General features: G+C 37.9%; 1 protein-coding gene across 1 annotated transcript; it reads right to left on the reverse strand.

Annotated features, from left to right (window-relative positions):
* Window positions 1–12,216: 12,216 nt before the first annotated feature.
* On the reverse strand, window positions 12,217–15,036 carry gfral (GDNF family receptor alpha like). Its single transcript, XM_062431011.1, has 9 exons — window positions 15,003–15,036; window positions 14,587–14,715; window positions 13,999–14,154; window positions 13,754–13,813; window positions 13,317–13,632; window positions 12,762–13,018; window positions 12,594–12,674; window positions 12,391–12,472; window positions 12,217–12,223 (listed from the first exon to the last, which is right to left on the reverse strand). The coding sequence occupies exons 1-9, from the start codon at window positions 15,034–15,036 to the stop codon at window positions 12,217–12,219; spliced, it is 1,122 nt and encodes a 373-aa protein (XP_062286995.1).
* Window positions 15,037–19,427: the final 4,391 nt, after the last annotated feature.

Here is a 19,427-nt window from a genome sequence, read left to right on the forward strand (position 1 = left end):
TGTTTACTCTGCTTACCCTCTGCAGCGGACCAACCACTGCTGGGCAATGGAAAAAGATAAGATAGTAAAAACTTTGAGATTATTCCTTTAAAGTGCTTCCCCTGTTGTTGCTGCCTTTAGATTTGTTGCCTATGCTACTGTATCTGAAGTACATTTTTCCTTGTTTATATTTCTTGTTCATATCTCAGCTAAATAATATCATGAGAAAAATTATGTTCTCAAACCATCTCTTTCAATGTCATTTTCCCACTTTTGAGGCTGTCTGGGTTCAAATGACCATTACAATCCACTGAATATTGTAATTCAGGTGTAATATTCTGTTTTTGTATTTTTTTGGTCAGTTAGGTTGGATACTACAGAAGGGCAAGGACAGGCTAGTTAGAAAATGATTAGAAGTAAATGACTTATTCTTTGAAGATGAGTATTCATCCGTTTCTATATTACAACTTTATCACATTCATTGGGCTCTGACAAATAAACCCTGCAAAGGTCAGCAGCTCTTTTTATTTTGTGACTTTGCGTAGCTCAGTGGCCTTATAAAAAATGAAGTAGAATGAACCGAGCAGAATAAGAATTTAGTCAATTCATTATCACCACTGGTATTTGATTTGTATAGAGAAGACAAACTGCAAAAGGAAAAGCTTCCTCCTCCTGCCCTAGAAATAGTCTTTATGCATTTATTTCTCCAAAGACCTCTCAGCTTTTCCTACTTGAGAAGACTGTGTATGAAATAGGAATGCAAAGGAGGTTCTATTCATAAACCCACACAAATAATAAAGCAGTTGTTTACCCTCAGGATTGCCAAAGATGGTTTAAAAAGTGTCCCTTGATAGTTTTTTCCCATGAAAAAAAACCCTTCACCATTACATAAGCTACTGATTCAGTGTCTATATACTGAAGTTGTCTGGGAGGATGATCTGTGTGAGTGTAATGTCAAATGTGGTTGCTTTTGTCTCCTGCCTCTCCTGTTTACATTCTACTATGCTGTAAATGTCAAATAAAAACATTGAAATTGGTTTGTGTCCCTGTTTTTTATTTTATCTGGAGCAAATAAGCATAGAAATTGTGGTAGGATTAAGCAAATCCAATGCCGAAATTTATAAAATCACGCCTGTTTAATTCTCTCAGTTGCTGATTGCTATACTTTATCAGGAAATAGTGATTCAATTTTGAGTCACTTTGTGGACTCAAAGTGTTTTGATTTCCTCTCTGCTGTATTGGGAAGGTTGTGTTAAAGTTCATGCATTTTATCTGTTATTCAAAGATGCAACGATTAGCATTTTGAGTGTTTAGATTGATATGGAAATGAAGAATCTATTTCCTCACTGGAATAAAACAGATCACTGGAGGTGTGATTTAGGAGGTATTTGATCATAAACCAAAGGTATGGATGAATTTAAAATTTACCCTGAAGATGGCCCTATATACACCAACGTTATTACAGTTCATACTGAGGGAACATCTGTACCAAATCTTGGTACCAGTTTATCTATAGATTTTGAAATATTTCACTGCATGTGTGACAACTTTGACCTGCTGGTTGCACTGGATTAAAGGTCAGGATGTGGATATCTGTCCCAAATTCCATGTCAACGCATCCAATATTAAAAATTCAAAAATATTTCCATTTCAGTGATTGAAACAACTAACCACCATTGCCATCATTAGAGGCACTCCACTATTATGGCTGAAAAGCTACATTTCATTCACTTGTGTAAATGTGCAAAGTTGCCAACTGTAACAATTATATCAATTGTCCAAGCTGGACTAGCAAAAGATCACTGGATCACTTTCTGTTTTTCTGCCTGAAGGCCATGAAATAAAGGTGGACACACAAGCTGCCAGTAGCAGTCATGGCAGAAAACAAAGTGTTTCAGGATAGTGTGAGTGAATGCCACTTGGACACTTCCAGCTCAGCCCTATAAGAACTTAATAAAAACACTTTTTCAGCTAAAGCTGAGAGAACAATAACGTGGCCTCTCTGAACATGACCCTGTGGGAGTAAACTGTGGGGCAAAGCAACAAAGAGCTCAGTAGTACCTCTGAAGCCCTCTGAACAAACTCTAGTGTCTCTGAGAGTGTCAAGAAGTACCAGGAGAAGGCCACTTTTTCTCTGGCAGGGTTCAACATGTCAGATAAACGAAAGAAGGCAAAGTTGTTCAGAGATCACAAGGATATTTTAAAAATGTGAGAAGGCTGTGAAGAATGACTAACCTTAAAATCACCTGTCTTCTTCATGTGGAGGAAGAGAGGTTGACAGAAAGGAAACTTCCTGACTTACACACAGCTTTAGGTGCAATACCTTAAGATTTTTTTTTTTGCTTTTAATTGTTGGTTTGTTTGACTCAAATATAAAAACAGGGACTTCCTCAGAAGCAGTCAAGAGCTCACCTAACAAAGACGAAGAAGAAAAGGAAAAAGTTTCAACAGCAAAGCAACTACCCCTCTTCCTCTCCTATATTTACATCTTTTTCTCTCATCACCATGCTCAGCCCAGTGTTTAGCACTGCGGCAGCCACACAGCAGGAATGTTTTGGCTTCCAACCATTGCAGGTCTTTTTGTGTGCATATAGCATGTGTGTTTGTATGTGGTGTGTGTTCACTTATAGTCACAGTCTCTCTCTGTGTCTGTGTGGGTTTCCTGTGCTGCAGCTGCCTCCCACAGTCCAGACAAGCTGCTCAGGTCATACGCTGAATCTAAACAGACCATTTAAAGCAGTTGTGAAGTCTTTTCAGCTTCATCTGCATTCTTGATAATATTGCTAATAGATTGTTCGAATTAAGGTTGTCCATATTTTTTTCAGATACGATACAATAATCTATCTAAGTATCTGATAACTGCTCATTTACTTTTTAAAGAAATTATAGCAGTGACCTGTTCTGATGACCTTTTTTTAACACATACTACGATAAACGTCACTTATTTGGCTAACAGGCACAAACCTAAATGTGCCACACTTGGTGTATACTTAATATGAGGGCAATTTTCCGAGCTACTTAAAAATATAATATAACATAATGGTGATATATGAATACTGAATGCGTTACAGTTGTATTTTTACAATGTAGTGGTACCGTTATCTGCTGATGTAACGCAACAACACCCAGATTTACCTACCATTAGAGGCTAATGATCACAATAAGCTAACAGTCAGTCAAACAATGGCTGAGAATGAATCCAAAGTTATATTATTTGGATCAAAGCATGCATGCAGGAGAAAGTCATGTAAGCCCTTATATGTACCTGTTTTATACTGCAACCCCTTATACCAGGGGTCTGCAAATTTGCTTGGAGCCGCAAAACATATTTGACCCTTAAAATTAAGGTAACACATCCAATAAAGTTTTTTATATAGTTACAATATATACACAAACTATAGTTTATGTTGCATTTAATAAAACTAAAGAACTACAATAAAGAAAACTGTTGACATTTTATTGCTAACATACCTGTTATAACAAAGAAAAACACTTTTAGAGAGAGTAAAAAAATCCACTGGGATGTGCAGGCCTGCTTTGAAATAAATGAAACACAGAACTACATACAGGCCTATTTGAGTCCTCCCCATATATGTGGAGAATGAATAAAATAAAAAGTAAATGGACTGTACTTATAGTGCTTTTCTTTGAGTCGTCTTTTGACCACTCAAAGCTCTTTTACACTACGTCACATTCATCCATTCACACACATTCATACACTGATGACAGGATGACAGCAGATACCACACAGGAACCTGCTCATCAGATGGAGACTAACATTCACTCACTGAAAAAAAAAAAATTCACTCACTGTTGGCGCCATCAGGTAATTCAGGGTTAAGTATCTTGCCCAAGGACACATCAACATGTGGACTGGAGGAGCCGGGAATTGAACTGCTGCCACCCACTTATAATTTAATAAAAAATATAGCTGCAGCCTGATAGTTTAAGAGTAAACATACAAGATATGCTAGTTGTTTTTTAAACTTAATTATGACAAAAGTCCATTTCAATATTAATATTAGGCTAAGTGTTTTAAGTATCCCATTTGTGCTCAGCTTCCTGCAGCAAAATCACTCTTTTTCGCTCATCTCAGCTTGATACTTTTCAGCAAGTGTTGTGTGTTCTGGATTGAGTAGGGGTGTGGGTTTGATTATTTGTACTGTTGAACATAACAGCTGTGAAAATCAGAAAATAATGTTTTAATGATCTGATCCTGAGAGAGGAGGAGAGCAACATGACGAATAATGACAGCAAACTATAGCAGAGGCTCATGTTTGCTGCTCCTCTCGTCCTTTCTTCTCTGTCTCACCGGGGGTGGGTCTGAGCCGTCCGTGTGCAGCAGAGACAGACTATTAATCCTATGCCCTGCAAGCTCCATCTGACTCAACAATCAGTCATGTTTGATGAAGAGAAGGGTATAAAACCAGTGTGGCTAGATACTCTTTCAGTGCCGCGACAGAAAAACCTTTATGTGGCGTTCCAGCACTGTGGACAGGGACTGAATCTGTCCTTGGGGTACATAAAATCCATATGAGGTTATTGGCAGTCTTAATGTGCTGAGTAGTCGTTATTGTGTGTTTGGCACTAGGGCTGGGCTATATGACCAAAATCCCATATCCCGATACACAGCACATTTAAGTTGTTGAAATAGTTAGTCCATGCCCGCCCACTTACAGTATCATAACCTGTGTAGCTCTCACCTCAAGTACTATATCTGGTTCACTGTCTCTCCTATGTGCAGCACACACGGAGGGTTCAGCTCTGCCCCCAGTGAACCATGAGGCTCTTTTATTCAGAGATCCTGCATTATATTGGTAAAGACAATCCGTCATTAAGCCGCCTTTGCTTTTTTACACTGAACAAACCAAAGCCAGCACAATGCAGTTCCTGTGTGTGCTTTTACACAGCACGCCAGCATTTCAGGTTCAGAGGGTTGATGCGTAGGATCATATTCATACCAAATCAGGTGGTGCATTAGTGGAAGTGTGTCTGGGGGTGTGGGCATGTTTATTTGTGCTGTATAATTGAAAGACTGTGAAACAATCAGAAAATAACGTTTTATTTATCTGATTCACTGTCTTTAGCTGGCAGCGCTCCCTCTCTTTATACAGTGTCCAGCTCACTCAACCACAGCTGCTAACACAACAGCATCAGCTCCCTGCCCCGACGCACCATTGTCAACCCAACTCTGTGACTACTTCTGTATCTGGCTTATTGGCAGAACAACTCTACCCCTCCATCCCATGTGTGTACCTTTTATAGACTTGGAGATGGTACCAGACCTGGAGAATTATACACTTTAAATTAAGTTATCATAATAATGCTTTCATGTGAGTTTTCATCAAAACTAGTTGGTGTTTGAGGTCTGTCTATGTTATCAATGCACACTTTACCTAAACCACTCTATACAAACATGTACAATCACTTGTCACTTATCACCTGTGTTGGTGAGTCATATATTTCATTTGTATGTGGCACATCCAAGTTTTTAACAAAGAACAGTCTGCTTAGATCATTCTTCAAGATAAAGTCTTTGAATGCTGGAGTACAACAGTGTTGCTGGATCACTGGGCACAGCAGATAAACAAATAGGCTCTTTCCCAGAGCCCGGAGCATTTGTCTCTGATCAGTTATGAAGCACTGACGTGCTCTAAGCATCTCTCTTCAAGTCATATCATGTCTCCTTCTTGTTGTGATCATGTACTGCTGGCAAGAAGTTGTCTCGTCCCTGGGATGTGGCTCTATGCAGGTTTTGGAACAACATCCTTTCTCTGACATGAGGCAGCTGCTGGCTCTTGATACTGTAGGTTTTAAAACCTTTGTGAGAGTGGCCTTCTTCATTTATTTCTCTTCCTTGTCTTTGAGCAGACTGGGACATTCTACCTCTTTGCAATATAATCCTCCCTGCAATGGGTCCAGCTCTCTGTCTTCCACCTTAATCACTGTAGGTGTGATAAGGAGCACCTGGTAGGGCCCTGTTCATGTCTTTTATTAGCACCCAGTCTCCTGGTCTAAGATTGTGTGGCTGGCCCTCCGTTGCCTGTGGGAGTGCTGCTTTCACCTGTGTGTGAATTGAGTTCAACATTTTGGTTGAGTGCACACAGTAATTAAGCATTACATCTCCCACTGGGTCTGAGCTGAGGATGTGACTTCTTTTTTTTCGGAGAGTGTCAATCCTGTATTTATAGGACTTCCACTGAGAATTTCAAATGTTGACAGACCTGTTTTGGCCCTCCCCTCATGGCCATGAACACTGGTGGCAGTGCCTTGACCCATGTAAGTCCTGTGTCACTACAACATTTGAGCAGTTTGTTCTTATTTGTCCTGCTCCACCACTCTGTGGGTGATAGGCATAATGCTGTTTCAGATTGATTCCTAGAAATGTTGAAAGTTGATTAGTAGCATTATTTTTTTTAAATGGTTCCATTGTCAATGCTGATCTTTTGTGGAACATCCTATCCGGGGACTATTTCTTTAACTTTGCCACTGCTGAGGCATCTGCTTTGTCCGTAGAGGAAAACTTCTACCCATTTGTAAATCATGTAGCTGGAGGCTTGTGGCGTTCTTTGTAAAACAAATTAAGCATTTTTAACAACATTTTGTGAGTTATTTGTAAATCCTCCAGTGAATTAGTGTTTGTTTACTAGGTTCACCATGTCCCTTTTGACACATGTTCTTTTCAATGTGATAATGTTGCATAGAAAGGACAGGCAGAGATGTCCGTTGTCGTACCTGGTTACTGATTTGCTCATCCATGCCTTCCTGGAAATAGTTCTTCAGTTGTTTCTCATATGGGGAGTCATCTAGTGCATTAGCTGGTGGTGTCGATAAGATGTTAATTGGAAAAGCCACTTTATGTCTGTCACACAGTTCGTCCACATGTTTACGATACCCAACACCTCTTATCCAGTCATAACACATGCATCTGGTGTCCAGGCTCTGTAGACATAAATCACTGCATCTCCTTCTGCTCTCTGGTTAGGCATCTTAATCATTGGGAGAGTATAGACGTCCAGTTATCTCGTATTCTGGGGGATGTGGGTGAATGTGTCTGAATCTGTCTTGTCTCTGCTTCAGTTTTCCACATCATAAATGCTTTCCAGTCTATTTCACCTTCACCTTTCTTTTTCTTACATTTTCCCAATGTATAGCCTTTGTATCTGACTCAGACTCAAAGTACCATTTTCAGGAAAATTACATTTCTTTACCCATCCCCATGCTTCTCACACATCATTTTGCACATCCCACAAGATAAGACTTGTCAGTTTGAGGTTTGGTTTGACTTTTTTCCATTTTGTTGTTATTTTGCAGTCACTCAATTACCCATCAAACAGAGATCTCTGAGACCTGACATTCATTCATTTTATTCATTATTTCATTTATTAATGAATTGTCACTCTTTAATTGATGGTGCCTTTTATGGTCTACAATACTGAATCCAGTGGGAATGCCTTATCACACAGTCTCCCCCATGTTCCCAACAGCAGTCATCTCTCACCTCAGGAATCAATTTCGAGTCCTCCTCAGGAGAGGTAGACTTTTCTGGGTTGGGCAATCTTGGATCCACTCACCAGATGCATGCAGATCAACTTGTGTGGAAGGTGGATTGAGGTAAGTATGAGCTAGGCATTCTGGGACGAGCCACCAAATGTGGATATTTTACAATTCCACTCTGACAAAGTGGAATGAGACAACGATCCCTTGCAATATTGTGACACTTTAATAATGCTCGGAGCAATCATATGGATATATATTTAATGTCTGTGTTCAGTCAAGAGTGGCAGAGTGAAACACATTAAATAGCCACCTAACATGAAAGCTGCAAAGCATGTCATCATTCTCATCATTCTCGTCTGCCTTATCTCTCAATTCAGTTCTCATTTCAATACGCTTTATTAGCATGAAAGGTTTTAAAGAAATGTTGCCAAAGCATCAAAATACAATTTGTCCAAATATTTGAATAACGCAAAATAACAATTATATTAACTGTGGAATGTAAATCATAACCAGCAGCAACAAAACTTCAGGAGGGTGTGCTGTAAACTGTGGCAAAAAAGGCAAGGGACTGTGGGTTCTGGGAGTGGATGAGTGACTGTATGGTGTGTGAGCTTTGTATTGTGAAATAAAGGAAAATGAATCAAAAAACAACACAGGAGTGTGTGGGGAAGAGAAGAGAGTCTGACAGCTTCTTTGGCTTTATTTTTTGGTTCAAACACCAGACAAACTCTTGATTTCATTTTCTTCCTGTGCATTTTTCCTTTTCATTCATTTATTATTTCCAACTCATGCAGCAGTGAATACATATAGTAACAGGACAAATCTGTGTTGGTTCTATGGTGATGGTATTTCAAATCTGATGCTTGCTATGCGTCATAGGATCCTCGAATGATGCACGTCAAGTGAGGCGCATCAGTTATCTGTGCTGTCTGTGTGTTTGGGGCTTTCAACTCCAACAAGAAAGAAGACATCAGATAAAGAGAGTTAAATACAACTCTCTCTCTCTCTCTCTCTCTCTCTCTCTCTCTCTCTCTCTCTCTCTCTCTCTCTCTCTCTCTCTCTCTCTCTCTAATACTTCCCTGATGGTTTAATGTTGCTATGTGGCTGTTGAGTAACATTTAATGTGCTGCAGGTAGTTTGCCTGGACACTGAAGCTGTTGAAGATTACAGTGAGCTGTCTGGACACACATGAGAAGATCCTGATTCAATTGGAACTCATCCAGTGGTTGTTCAGTCACATGTTGGTGTTGTGTTATTTGTCAATGAGTGTGCAGCAGGTCTGGCTGCTTGCTTATGAGAATTTCTCCAATCTTGTTTGTTTTAAGCTGAGCTGTATATTCAGTAAGTGACTCAAATTAAAACTTTTTAAATACTAAAAGAAACAAGAATAACAACAGTGTTAACACTCAACTGTGCAGGCTTTTTTTTGTGAGTACAGTCAGTACTCCATGCAGGTCCTGATTTCCACAGAGCCTGGAAATGAGCGAAGGGGTGACACACACACGCATCACCACCAAAGTTCAGCCGACCTTTCCTTGGGGCATGCCAGAGGTGACTGTCCTTCTGCCCTACTGTTGCTATCTGGATGGGCATTATCTGCTCCACTGACATATTCATAACCTCCAGTATTGCAGCACTGCCCAGGTATCTGTGGGTGACTATGATGCAGTCAGTGGAGAGGTGAAGCAGAGGTCCCTAATGGGTTTTAGGCTCAGGAATGAGAAGCCCAGAAATCCCAGTAAACTAGTTGTGAAATTGATTGAGCAGCCACTTACTGTCATCTGGGGTTGCTGCACAAGTTAGAGACTTGTACTCCCGCTCTGGAAAAAGCTCCTCCAATGCCTTGACCTTATCTGATGGCACATTGGGCTTTTTCCACTGGCACTAAACATCTGTGGGGCTGAGGTTGTGGATTGCCTAGATCATCAAAGCAGCAGAGTGGCTGCACTTGTACTCCCCACATAGGGACAACCACAGAAGATAGAGTGGATGACTCCAGAGTCACCAGTGGAAACATGTTAAGAGGAAGAAAAATACTTTTGAAAAAGCACATCCACAGCCTTTTTAACACAATGAATGGCATTCGATGTGATTGGACTTATAAACACTTACATACCTAAAGGGGAATACTGTTCTTCCTAATTACTTTTCTTATTATAATAGTTTACTATAATGGTTTTCATATTAATTTATAAAAACAATTTAAATTGAATATTATTTATACTTTTCTTATTATTCACTCCGTTTTAAACACCTAAATTAGCTAAAGTTAGCTATCCTCTCTTACACCATTTCATCTTTTTCACCATTCACCTTCTTATTTCATCTAAAATTCACTTCTTATATTCACTGTGGCATGATAACAATATGATTAATGTGACTCATGTAGTTTAATGTAGATTCATGTTAGCTACCAATGTTTGCACTCACCACAACCTTATATGTCCTGTCTTTCATACTGGAACTCTCACAAGCTGGCCCTCAAACACATTACACTCCAGTACTTGGCCTGACTTGTAGTTATTTAAACCCCTTTGGCCGCTCTTGTTCTCATCTCTAAAAAAAATGCAGCATGTCAGATAGGGAAATCATGGTTGCTCTGAGATAAACGTGTTGTAAATCAACATACAGTTCAGTGGTAGCAGTAACTCAATAGCTGACCTGACGTTTGCAGGTTTTAAACATTTCCATGGCAACAACACACTCCACCAATCAGAGATGTCACTGTTACACTTTGGGGTTGTTGGTAGTGCAGTACTTCTCCATGACATTGGAAATAAAACTATTTCTTTAAATAAGGTTGATATCATACAAACTTGTGGCTTCTATGGGAGAATATACCATCATGTTATAATGTCGTGGCGAGTCGATCTTGGATGAACATTGTGGCTCATAATCAGATTCTCAATTCAGAATATAAATGGGATTTTCACTTCTGGAACTTCAAAGTTGAGCTCTATTGCTCTGTTGAATTACATTCAGCCCATCTCATAGTTGCTGAAGAGCTCTGGTTCAATACTGGACGAATTTCAAACATTAGTGGCCCCATTAAATATTTGGACACAAAAATATGGAGCAAAGGGTCTAGGCTGAAACATTTTGAAGTTTACCTTTAAAATAAATTCAAAGATCCACCCAAAGCAGTGTACAGATGTTCCCCTAACTTGAGACATATGTATGTTGGTAAAATCATTTCTTATCCCAGCCAAAAATGCAGCTTTCCTTGATCCTTCATCAGCATACTATCTGTGTGGTTCATGCACCCAGTGCAGTTTTACAGTAAGTATATGTACTGTATGCCAATGACAGGAAAAATAATGAATGAAAAAAGGAACAATATTTTGTTATAGAAGAAATGAAATCTATCTGATGAAATGCCCACGTTGTCCAGCATATTTAGGAAAACACAGATCTCTACAACAGGATAGCACAACACAGGAGCTGCATTTGAACCCAGGATCAGTGTTACCCGGTGGCGGTACATTTCAGAGGCGCAAATCACCCAGTAGCTTCTCTACATATATTTGCATGAAACATGTTAGATCTCTGCAAGAGGATACAATTTGAATACCTTCCTACTTCAAAGACAGAGTTTTTGTATTTTCACTCTTCAGACTCTCACACATAGAGTTCTGAATCAAGAATATGATATTAAACATTTTCTCTAAAGTATAAAAAAAAATCTTGGCAGCTTTCTATTTTTATATTTCTAGACTGACATTACATTACATTTGACTTACATTTGAAAATGTCACAATTTGTAAATGTATCAGGTGTGTCAATTTCCTTAATGTAGAAGCAAATTGTAGAAGGGTGTTAAGACCCCATCTCAGTATAAGATTTTTTCTAATGTACTATAATATATTTTTGAACATATGTGATGTTGATTTTGTCATATCAACATTTTGTAATGATGTAATGTTTATATGTAAGATGTTTCTTTTGATATTTGTGATATTTTTAATGTATTGATTTTTGAAGTAGGGCTTTTGTAATCTGGCTTTTTCCATGTACTTTATTGAATTATTAATTGCTTTGAGACGTTTGTCCCCCTTGGTGGTGTGGATGGTTAACCACAGATGTCATCATAGAGCTTCTTAGCCCATTTGTGCGCGTAATTTATAAATATGAGTGTGTTTTCCATCTTTACAAACATTCTGACCTGACGATCGAAGTAGGATGAAAACATTTTCCATATTAAACTTTTGTGGCTTGGAGTAAGTGTGCAGGCCATGAGATCACATCTGAAATAATACAACATTCGTGTTCAGAAGTTTATTAACTGATATAGTGGGGACCTACAGCATCAATAAAACAACACAAAAAGACAATGGATGACAAAAATAGAAAGCAATCTAAAATGCTTCAGATGTGTTGTCTGAAAGTTACATTTAAAGAGATTAGTAGCTCAAGACTTTCATTCAATACTGGTGATTTATCTTTTACTTTAGAAAGAGAAAGGTGTTGTCATTGTTCAAAAAGAAAACCATTGTCATACAAACTCTCTGATATGATGAATATCTTGTCAAACATTACATCATCTCACATGCAGGGTCTTTATTACACCAGAAATGAAATGTTTTATCAAACCTCCACAATAGATTTCCTTTAATGAAGTACTGTACCACTATTCAGACTGGGTAAGCAACATTATCATCTGTTACACAAGTCATAAATAATGTCTTGAAGAAATCATGCACAATGCTGCCATAGTAATGTATCTGTGCTACATTTGATTCAAAAACTAGAAACATCAAAGAATAACAACACAATTGTTTTTCTGAGGAGGATGAAATATTTTTCTATCTCTTCTTCTCAACACCCTACAAGACAAAAAAGAATGGAAAATAAACGCTTAGTATTTTCCTTAAATATCAGAGAATTTCACTGACTTACTGTTAATGCACTTACCATATTGTACTGATAACAGCCAAAGGCATTAATACAACAATTCCAACAAGCAGCACTGTTGAAAAACCATACAGCAGATAATCTGAAAAGACAAATAAATTAACATCTGTATTCAAAGCTGCAGTGATAAGACTCCACATTTGTTTAAACAACCCATTAAGTATGTTCATTTTGTAGAGTGTCAGCAATAAGTGGAATTTTACCGGTTATCTGTGTTTGACCTTTCTCTGACTCATTGATTTCAGGAGGTTTAGAAGGACCATCATTACTTTTCCAAGGTCTCACTAAAATAAACACAAAAAAGCATTTAATTACTTCCAATAAAGACATTTAGTAATGAATTCATCTTGTATATCGAAAACCCTACTCACTGAAGTGTGATCTATTATGAAGTGCATCATGAATCAGGTTGCACGTCAGAAGAGCAGCATTGTGTACTCCTTTGCACGTGCAAGGATAGTGGAGTGTTGTGCCTGAAGTGGCAAAGAAGGCTGTTTTACATTCAGAATCTCCACCAAGGATGAGAGTTGGATCCATCTGCGTGAAACATTCATTTTGGAGGTCAAAGCTGCTGCATTGTGCTTCCTCAGAGCTCCAGCATTTAGCTTGGAAAGTTTTTAACAGGTTTCTGGAAAAATAAAAGAAAGCATGTGCAAGTGGAGATGTTGTCTGCTTTGCTTTTTGAACGTTTAGGAAAAGTAGATACAGTACATCATCAATTTTTGATGCCCTGTAATAAGCAATAATGTCTATATCAATTATGTTACTAATTTAAAATTGTAGGCAAAATGGCTTTTTGGAAATAAGATTAAAAAGAAGTTGATGTTTAGTTATGACACTATATATTAGACTACATAAGAATGTATTACTTTCTCATTTAACATTTTTAATCAAATGCTGTCATGTCAGACAGTGTATCTACATACCTGCAGCGCCTGTCTTTAATACACAGGCTGACTGTTTCCTGGCAGATCCAGGTCTCCTCTCCACATGTGCCACTTTGCAGAGCAGTTTTCATATGCAGGCAGCTTTGATCTGCAGCCCTGCAGTCACACATGAACAACATCTCTGCAATATTGTGTGGCATGCTGCCATAGAATTGCTGAGTTGCTTGCAGACAGTATTCACGGTTGCACCCCTCTGCCCTGCATGCCTGGAGAACAGGTACCAGATACCTGTTGCAAACTGCATCACTGACACAAACTCGTATTTGCTCCAAGCAGGATCCAGTACCATCATACACTATAGAAAGAAATATAGGATGGGATTTGAGAAACATCATTTTTTTATTGACTGAATTCAGAACATCATTTTATCTTCTCATTATCTTTCACTTCAACTTTAACCATAACAAAATAATTACCATAGTTTATTAAACTGCTCGACTGCCAGTCTACCACTGTGCTCCTCTTCTGTTGAGCTGCTGTACAAACAACAGGAAACATGATTAGCTCCAATCTAACAAATGCCCATTAAAGCCAATCTGTTGTTCTTCACACTCATTCTGAAACACAATAGTCCTCATTCATGCATCAGATCGCCTTTGGTAAACAAAAATGTAATTTGCCTATAAATGCTTTATCTTAGACAATACTGAGAATACTGCACCTGGCTTTCGGTGGCATTGTGTGGCCAGGACTTGTATAGAGCCACAAAGCTCCTCTTCCCAGGCACACACACAGCCTTGCAGTGAGGGAAATTGGTCCAATATTGTCCGGATGGTCATGTCACAGACCTCTGAGCCTTTTATGTGGCACCTTTCATCTTTAATAACACAAACACATGAAGGGGCAGAACAGGATTTTCCATGTGAGCAGGGTCTTGTGCAACAGGTGCTTTCCAATGTGCTTGCTGCTCTGATTGTCTCTCTCGTGATGGCCGTTATATTTATTATTATATTTAGATATACGCAAACAAAATCATAATACTGGATTTTAACGCTACAACAGACATATATTTAAAGGTAGGCGAACACTCTCATGTATTTATTTAGTTATGTAGACTTTGCTTCAGGCTATTGCCTGAGTTATTACATTTAAGCCATACTCCAAGAGATGCAATCCAATTGAATGACCCTTATGTCCCAAGCTTTCAGAGAAAATGTAATCATTACTTTAGTAACGTCACTAAAAAACATAAAGATAACACCATGTTACGATGCCCCGCAGCAGATATTGTCAATTGTGTCATTCTTACCGTCACAGGTCCCGCCATAAAATGCCTTTTCAATCTTGCATAAATCTGACATGCAGGTATCCACAGTAGCCAAACAGTCAGAGGGTGTAGATGAAATGGTGAGGCTGGAAATCTGAGGAATAACAAATCCTGAAAAGTAAAAGTACAATGCAAACATTTTTAAAAATTGATTGTTATTTCAAATCTGTACATTGTCAGGTTCAGTTCAGCAAACACCACGGGTCGTAGACAGACTTACAGTGCGGTACATGCATCAGAGGGTGCAACAATTACAGCCATACTTTAAAGCCCTACTTCTAGTAACATTTCATTACAACACAGTGCTATGTTAAGATGAAATCAATAGGCTGCTATATTTCACTGACCAAGATGATTTATCATTCTGTATCTAGAAGAGACAGTTGACTTTGACTCACCAAGTATGACTGCAGCTTCCAGGTGTAGTTGCATGATAGCTGTTTTAAAGGCTGTGAGTGGACAAACTCTGCTGTAGCCGAATTGTCCCTCCGGTGCTTAAGCAGGGATACACCCCCACAGTCAACAGGATGTAACACATTTACGGGAGGCTACACCTTACACAGTATAATGAAATGACAGATGCAATTCATGAACCACACAACCCTAAAACAAGAACAAAAATGAAAGTGAAGTCACAGTATTTCTTTATACAAGAGTGACATTTCAGTGTATTTAAGGATCCTGTTTTTTTTTTTAAATCTTCTAGGGTATCACTGTATTTCTATACGTTTATGAAGTGTCTACCAGATTGAATTTGCAATGAAAATGTTTTTGCAGCTACAACAAATACTGACATGACACATTTTACATAGTTGATGTGTGATTGGAATTGCAAACATGCATGTACACGTACACGTACACGTACATGTACACGTACACACACACACACACACACACACACACACACACACACACACACACACATACAAGGGAAGGGGGTTGTTATTGACTGTAAGTGAGTGATTGCACTGTATACATTTGTATGCTGCATTAGAACTGTTGAATGAGGCCAAATGGCAATTTAACTCGTCAACTTGCTTTTTTGTTATTCTTTTCAGTCTTTCCATCGTAATGTGTTCAGATAATAAAAGTTTTACAGTCACTGGTCGACATGTCAAAACCAGTTACTTAAATTGAAATCTGTGTGCTAGTCATGCTGAAAATGTGTGTTTTTGAGCTGGGGACATCAAAAGAAAACAAGCAACAGCAACATCAGAAAAACAGTGTGTTACTCCATTAAATAGAAGTGTCACAATTTTGAATGAAAAATTCAAAAACTATTAATGGGATATTTCTGTTGGAGATTAATAGTTTGACTCTCATTTAACTGCATTTGACTATCAAAAATATGTAAATATGTGTCATATATCACAATAAAACAGCAACATGGGAAAAAATCATCACAAAATAGTGACAAAAAGGTGAAATTATACCTGAATCTTCACGAAATACAGAATCACACACTGCAGTTCTGTTACTGGAGCTGCAGTACTTGCAGATTTCCATCATGAATAAACGGCATTTCATAAGGTAGTCATGACATCAATTGTTTGATTTGTGATATTGGGTTATATGAATAAAAATTGACTGTAATTGATTATTGGTAGCAGTCAAGCACCTGAAACTCACATTTTGGTTTTGGTGATATGAAACCTACAAGTTTGGGCATATTACTTTTTCAGAATGTTTTTCCACACAATGTGAAATGTAACAAAGATGCCAGACTGATTGAAAAAGATTCAGGATGCTGACACAATGACAAACATGCTAATGACAATGTAGACGTAACTACACTTTAATTTCCATTTTTAAGTTTAAATACAAGAGAGAATAGATTAATAAGTACAACTGATTCAAACTGGCCATGATCAAAACAATTCAACAAGGGCTGCGTGTATTGTAAGAAGTGATTCATAAAAAACATACCTTGATCTTTAATCAAGACTGAACGATACTCATAATACACCCTGGATGATATGTGAGATTTTGAAACTTAAAAAAATGAAAGCAATAATTGGGGCTTCATTAAATATCCACCAACAGTTAGAAATCAATACAATAACTACCTCTAGAGATCTAAAAACTGTATAATAACAGAAAACTGTAGTCTGCTCTCAATATCTAAATATGACTAGCTGACAAAACTCAGACAGGGCTGATATTTTATTAAAGTCTTACTTGTCAACAGCCACAACAATTGAGTGTTTGAGCAGAAATCAAGCTTAATAAAGGCCTGCATGTCATTTTTAAAAATGTTTTTGTTGTCTGTTATTGTCACATTGCATTCTTTATCTTTATATTCTTCTTTGTGTAATTCTTTTATAACATGATCATTTTCTCCTGACTGCTGATTTTATTAACTTAATTCATTTGACTTGACAAAGGACTTAATTCTTCGTACATTCATTCATTATTTTTTCACTCTTTGAAGTCGCAAAACACAACATTCAGCCACTAGATGTCGCACTACAGCATTAACGTCTCAGACCAAAGCAAATGTCTGTGTCAATTACTTTAATAAAGTTGGGGGGGGTGGGCAACTCACAACACTCAGGTCAAACTGTCAAGCTAAGCAGTGCTGATCAAATATGGATCAAGATTCTGTTAGGGAGAATTTGTGATGCGGTCGCCATCTTGGAAGGACTCAGACGCACTAACATGGACCTACCAAACCAAAGAACAGAAAAGCTCAGATAACAACACACAGAGGTAGTGTGGCTTAATTCTCTGTTTTGGTCACCATTACGCCACTATAACTTTACATAGCAAATAGTAATTTGCTGATATCCAGTGAGACTCTGTGTCCTTTATGCACCTTTAACAAAGGAATAATGGCACAGTTGATGACTGATTGATTAATACTTGTTTTGTCTTTGTTTATGTCCATTATGCTTAGTTGTAGGTCTTTTACTTGTCTGAACATTGTATTACTCTTTTGCTTTGTTTAGCTGATGTGGTATCTGTGAGGGTAAGCAGATTCTAGGACTACAAGTTGTGATCATGTATACAACAACATTTCCTATGCACAGTAGTGCATTATAATCGCCTGATTGTACTCTCTGTGATTTTAATTGATTTACCTTATTGTCTTAATGATTTCCTTAAATGGAAACAGCAGACTTTTGTTATGTGCACTGAACCATGCGCAGAAGTCTCTCATTAAGTTGGGTCTAATTTCTGTCAACAAACACCGGAGCTTCAGTGCTGTGCATGCATACCTTTTTTTAGATTCATGTGTGACACTTTAAGTTTTTTGTCACTTCAGATGCTTCAAAATTACTTCAGTTACATTTTACAATAATCTAAATATTAGAAGAATAATATACAATGGACCGCATGCTAAAAGTCATTTATGAACAAATTCCCTTATTTTTGTTCATATACGTTTTTTTCTTATTTCGTTTTGATTTTTTGAGATTCACCAATGTCTTCTTCTTTTTTGCGGTAAGGTAAGGGAAGATTTTATGAGTGGTTGAGAGAACTCGTTCCAAGAAAAGCAATCTCGTTTTCACGGTTCACAAATTGTTTGTCCAATGCAAGGAAACAAGTTTTAAATTTGAGCAGCATAAAAAATGTGTAAATAACATTTAATCCAAGTTAGATTATGTTTCAGAATAATTATAATAATTGGATTATTGAATTTGTTGGCTATGAAAAGTATTCGTCGATCAATCCCAATCAGAACTACAATAAGTTTATTTGTTGATTCATCATTTGTGTGCAGATTTGTGTGGTTAAGAATGTTTCATGCACCTGGAGCTGACTTCTCTTATTTTTTCTCTAAACAGAAATTTAAGAGAAAATATAGGAGAAATTTAAGAGAATGATGCTGCATGAGGCCCAATGGTCCCAATCACTGGAATTTCAGGCTTTTATCCTCTCCAAGGGAACTATTATACAGCGGAGAATGATTTTAAAATAAGATTGGGCTTGCGACCAGAAGGTTGTCAGATTGTTCTCTCCACAACTAGGATGAATCTGGGTGGGAAAGTGAAATAACAGGGCCTGTGCTGTAACTGCCCCATTATGACCACTGGGATGCCCTAGAGGAAAGCACTTGGCTGCCTGTAGCTGCTCCAGTTTCCAGCAGACTAATACTGGTTGTACTGGACAGTGTGAATGTCTTTAACTGTTTGACTGAGCTGGAAGGCCTTGCTCTTGTAGTACACTCAAAATATATGATAACTGTGGTGTTTTATTTTAAAACTGTTTATATATCATTTTAAGTTGCACTTTACTTTTGCTTATTATAATAATACAAAAAAAGCAGTATATTGACAGAGGTCCAAGATAATTAATTTCCACATCTGTTGTGAGGAGAAATTTTAGTTTAGTAGGAAAGAGAAGAGCGGAATCAAAGAGCGCAGGTAGTGACACGCCCGGTTTCCCAACGCAGGGGCTTCCGCCCCCTTCCCAGAGAAAAATTGGGAAGAGAAGTGCATGGTTCGTGTCTTCATTCCTCTGAACATTTCACCTGTTTTTTTCAGACTGAAGATTGTCGAACACAAATCATTTGTTAATTTGTGGTAGCCTTGGGACCCGTAACACTCTCAGTAAACATTCCCATGATAAATAAAGACTTGAAAAGGAAGGACGAGGACCCACTCCCTCTGTAGGTATCCATGTAAGATCATGAAAACACAATGATTCCTATTTTCAGGTGATTATACACAAATTAAAACATATTTATGAATATTATATTTAATTTTAACCAAACTAGCTCAACTAGATGCCACTAAATTCTACACACTGCACCTTTAAAACAAAATAACATATAACACAATAAATGGCAACAGGAAACAGTTAAACATTTCTGGTCGTGG

This window comes from Scomber scombrus, chromosome 12, assembly GCF_963691925.1.
Source record: "Scomber scombrus chromosome 12, fScoSco1.1, whole genome shotgun sequence".
Classification (NCBI taxonomy): Eukaryota; Metazoa; Chordata; class Actinopteri; order Scombriformes; family Scombridae; genus Scomber; species Scomber scombrus.

Coding starts and splice junctions, on each gene's coding strand:
- gfral (XM_062431011.1), bottom strand. CDS start 15,036: ATGCAACTACACCTGGAAGCTGCAGTCATACTTG. Junction 14,155..14,586: donor TTATGGCGGGACCTGTGACG/GTAAGAATGACA, acceptor GTGTTATTAAAG/ATGAAAGGTGCCACATAAAA. Junction 12,675..12,761: donor TCATAATAGATCACACTTCA/GTGAGTAGGGTT, acceptor TGTTTATTTTAG/TGAGACCTTGGAAAAGTAAT.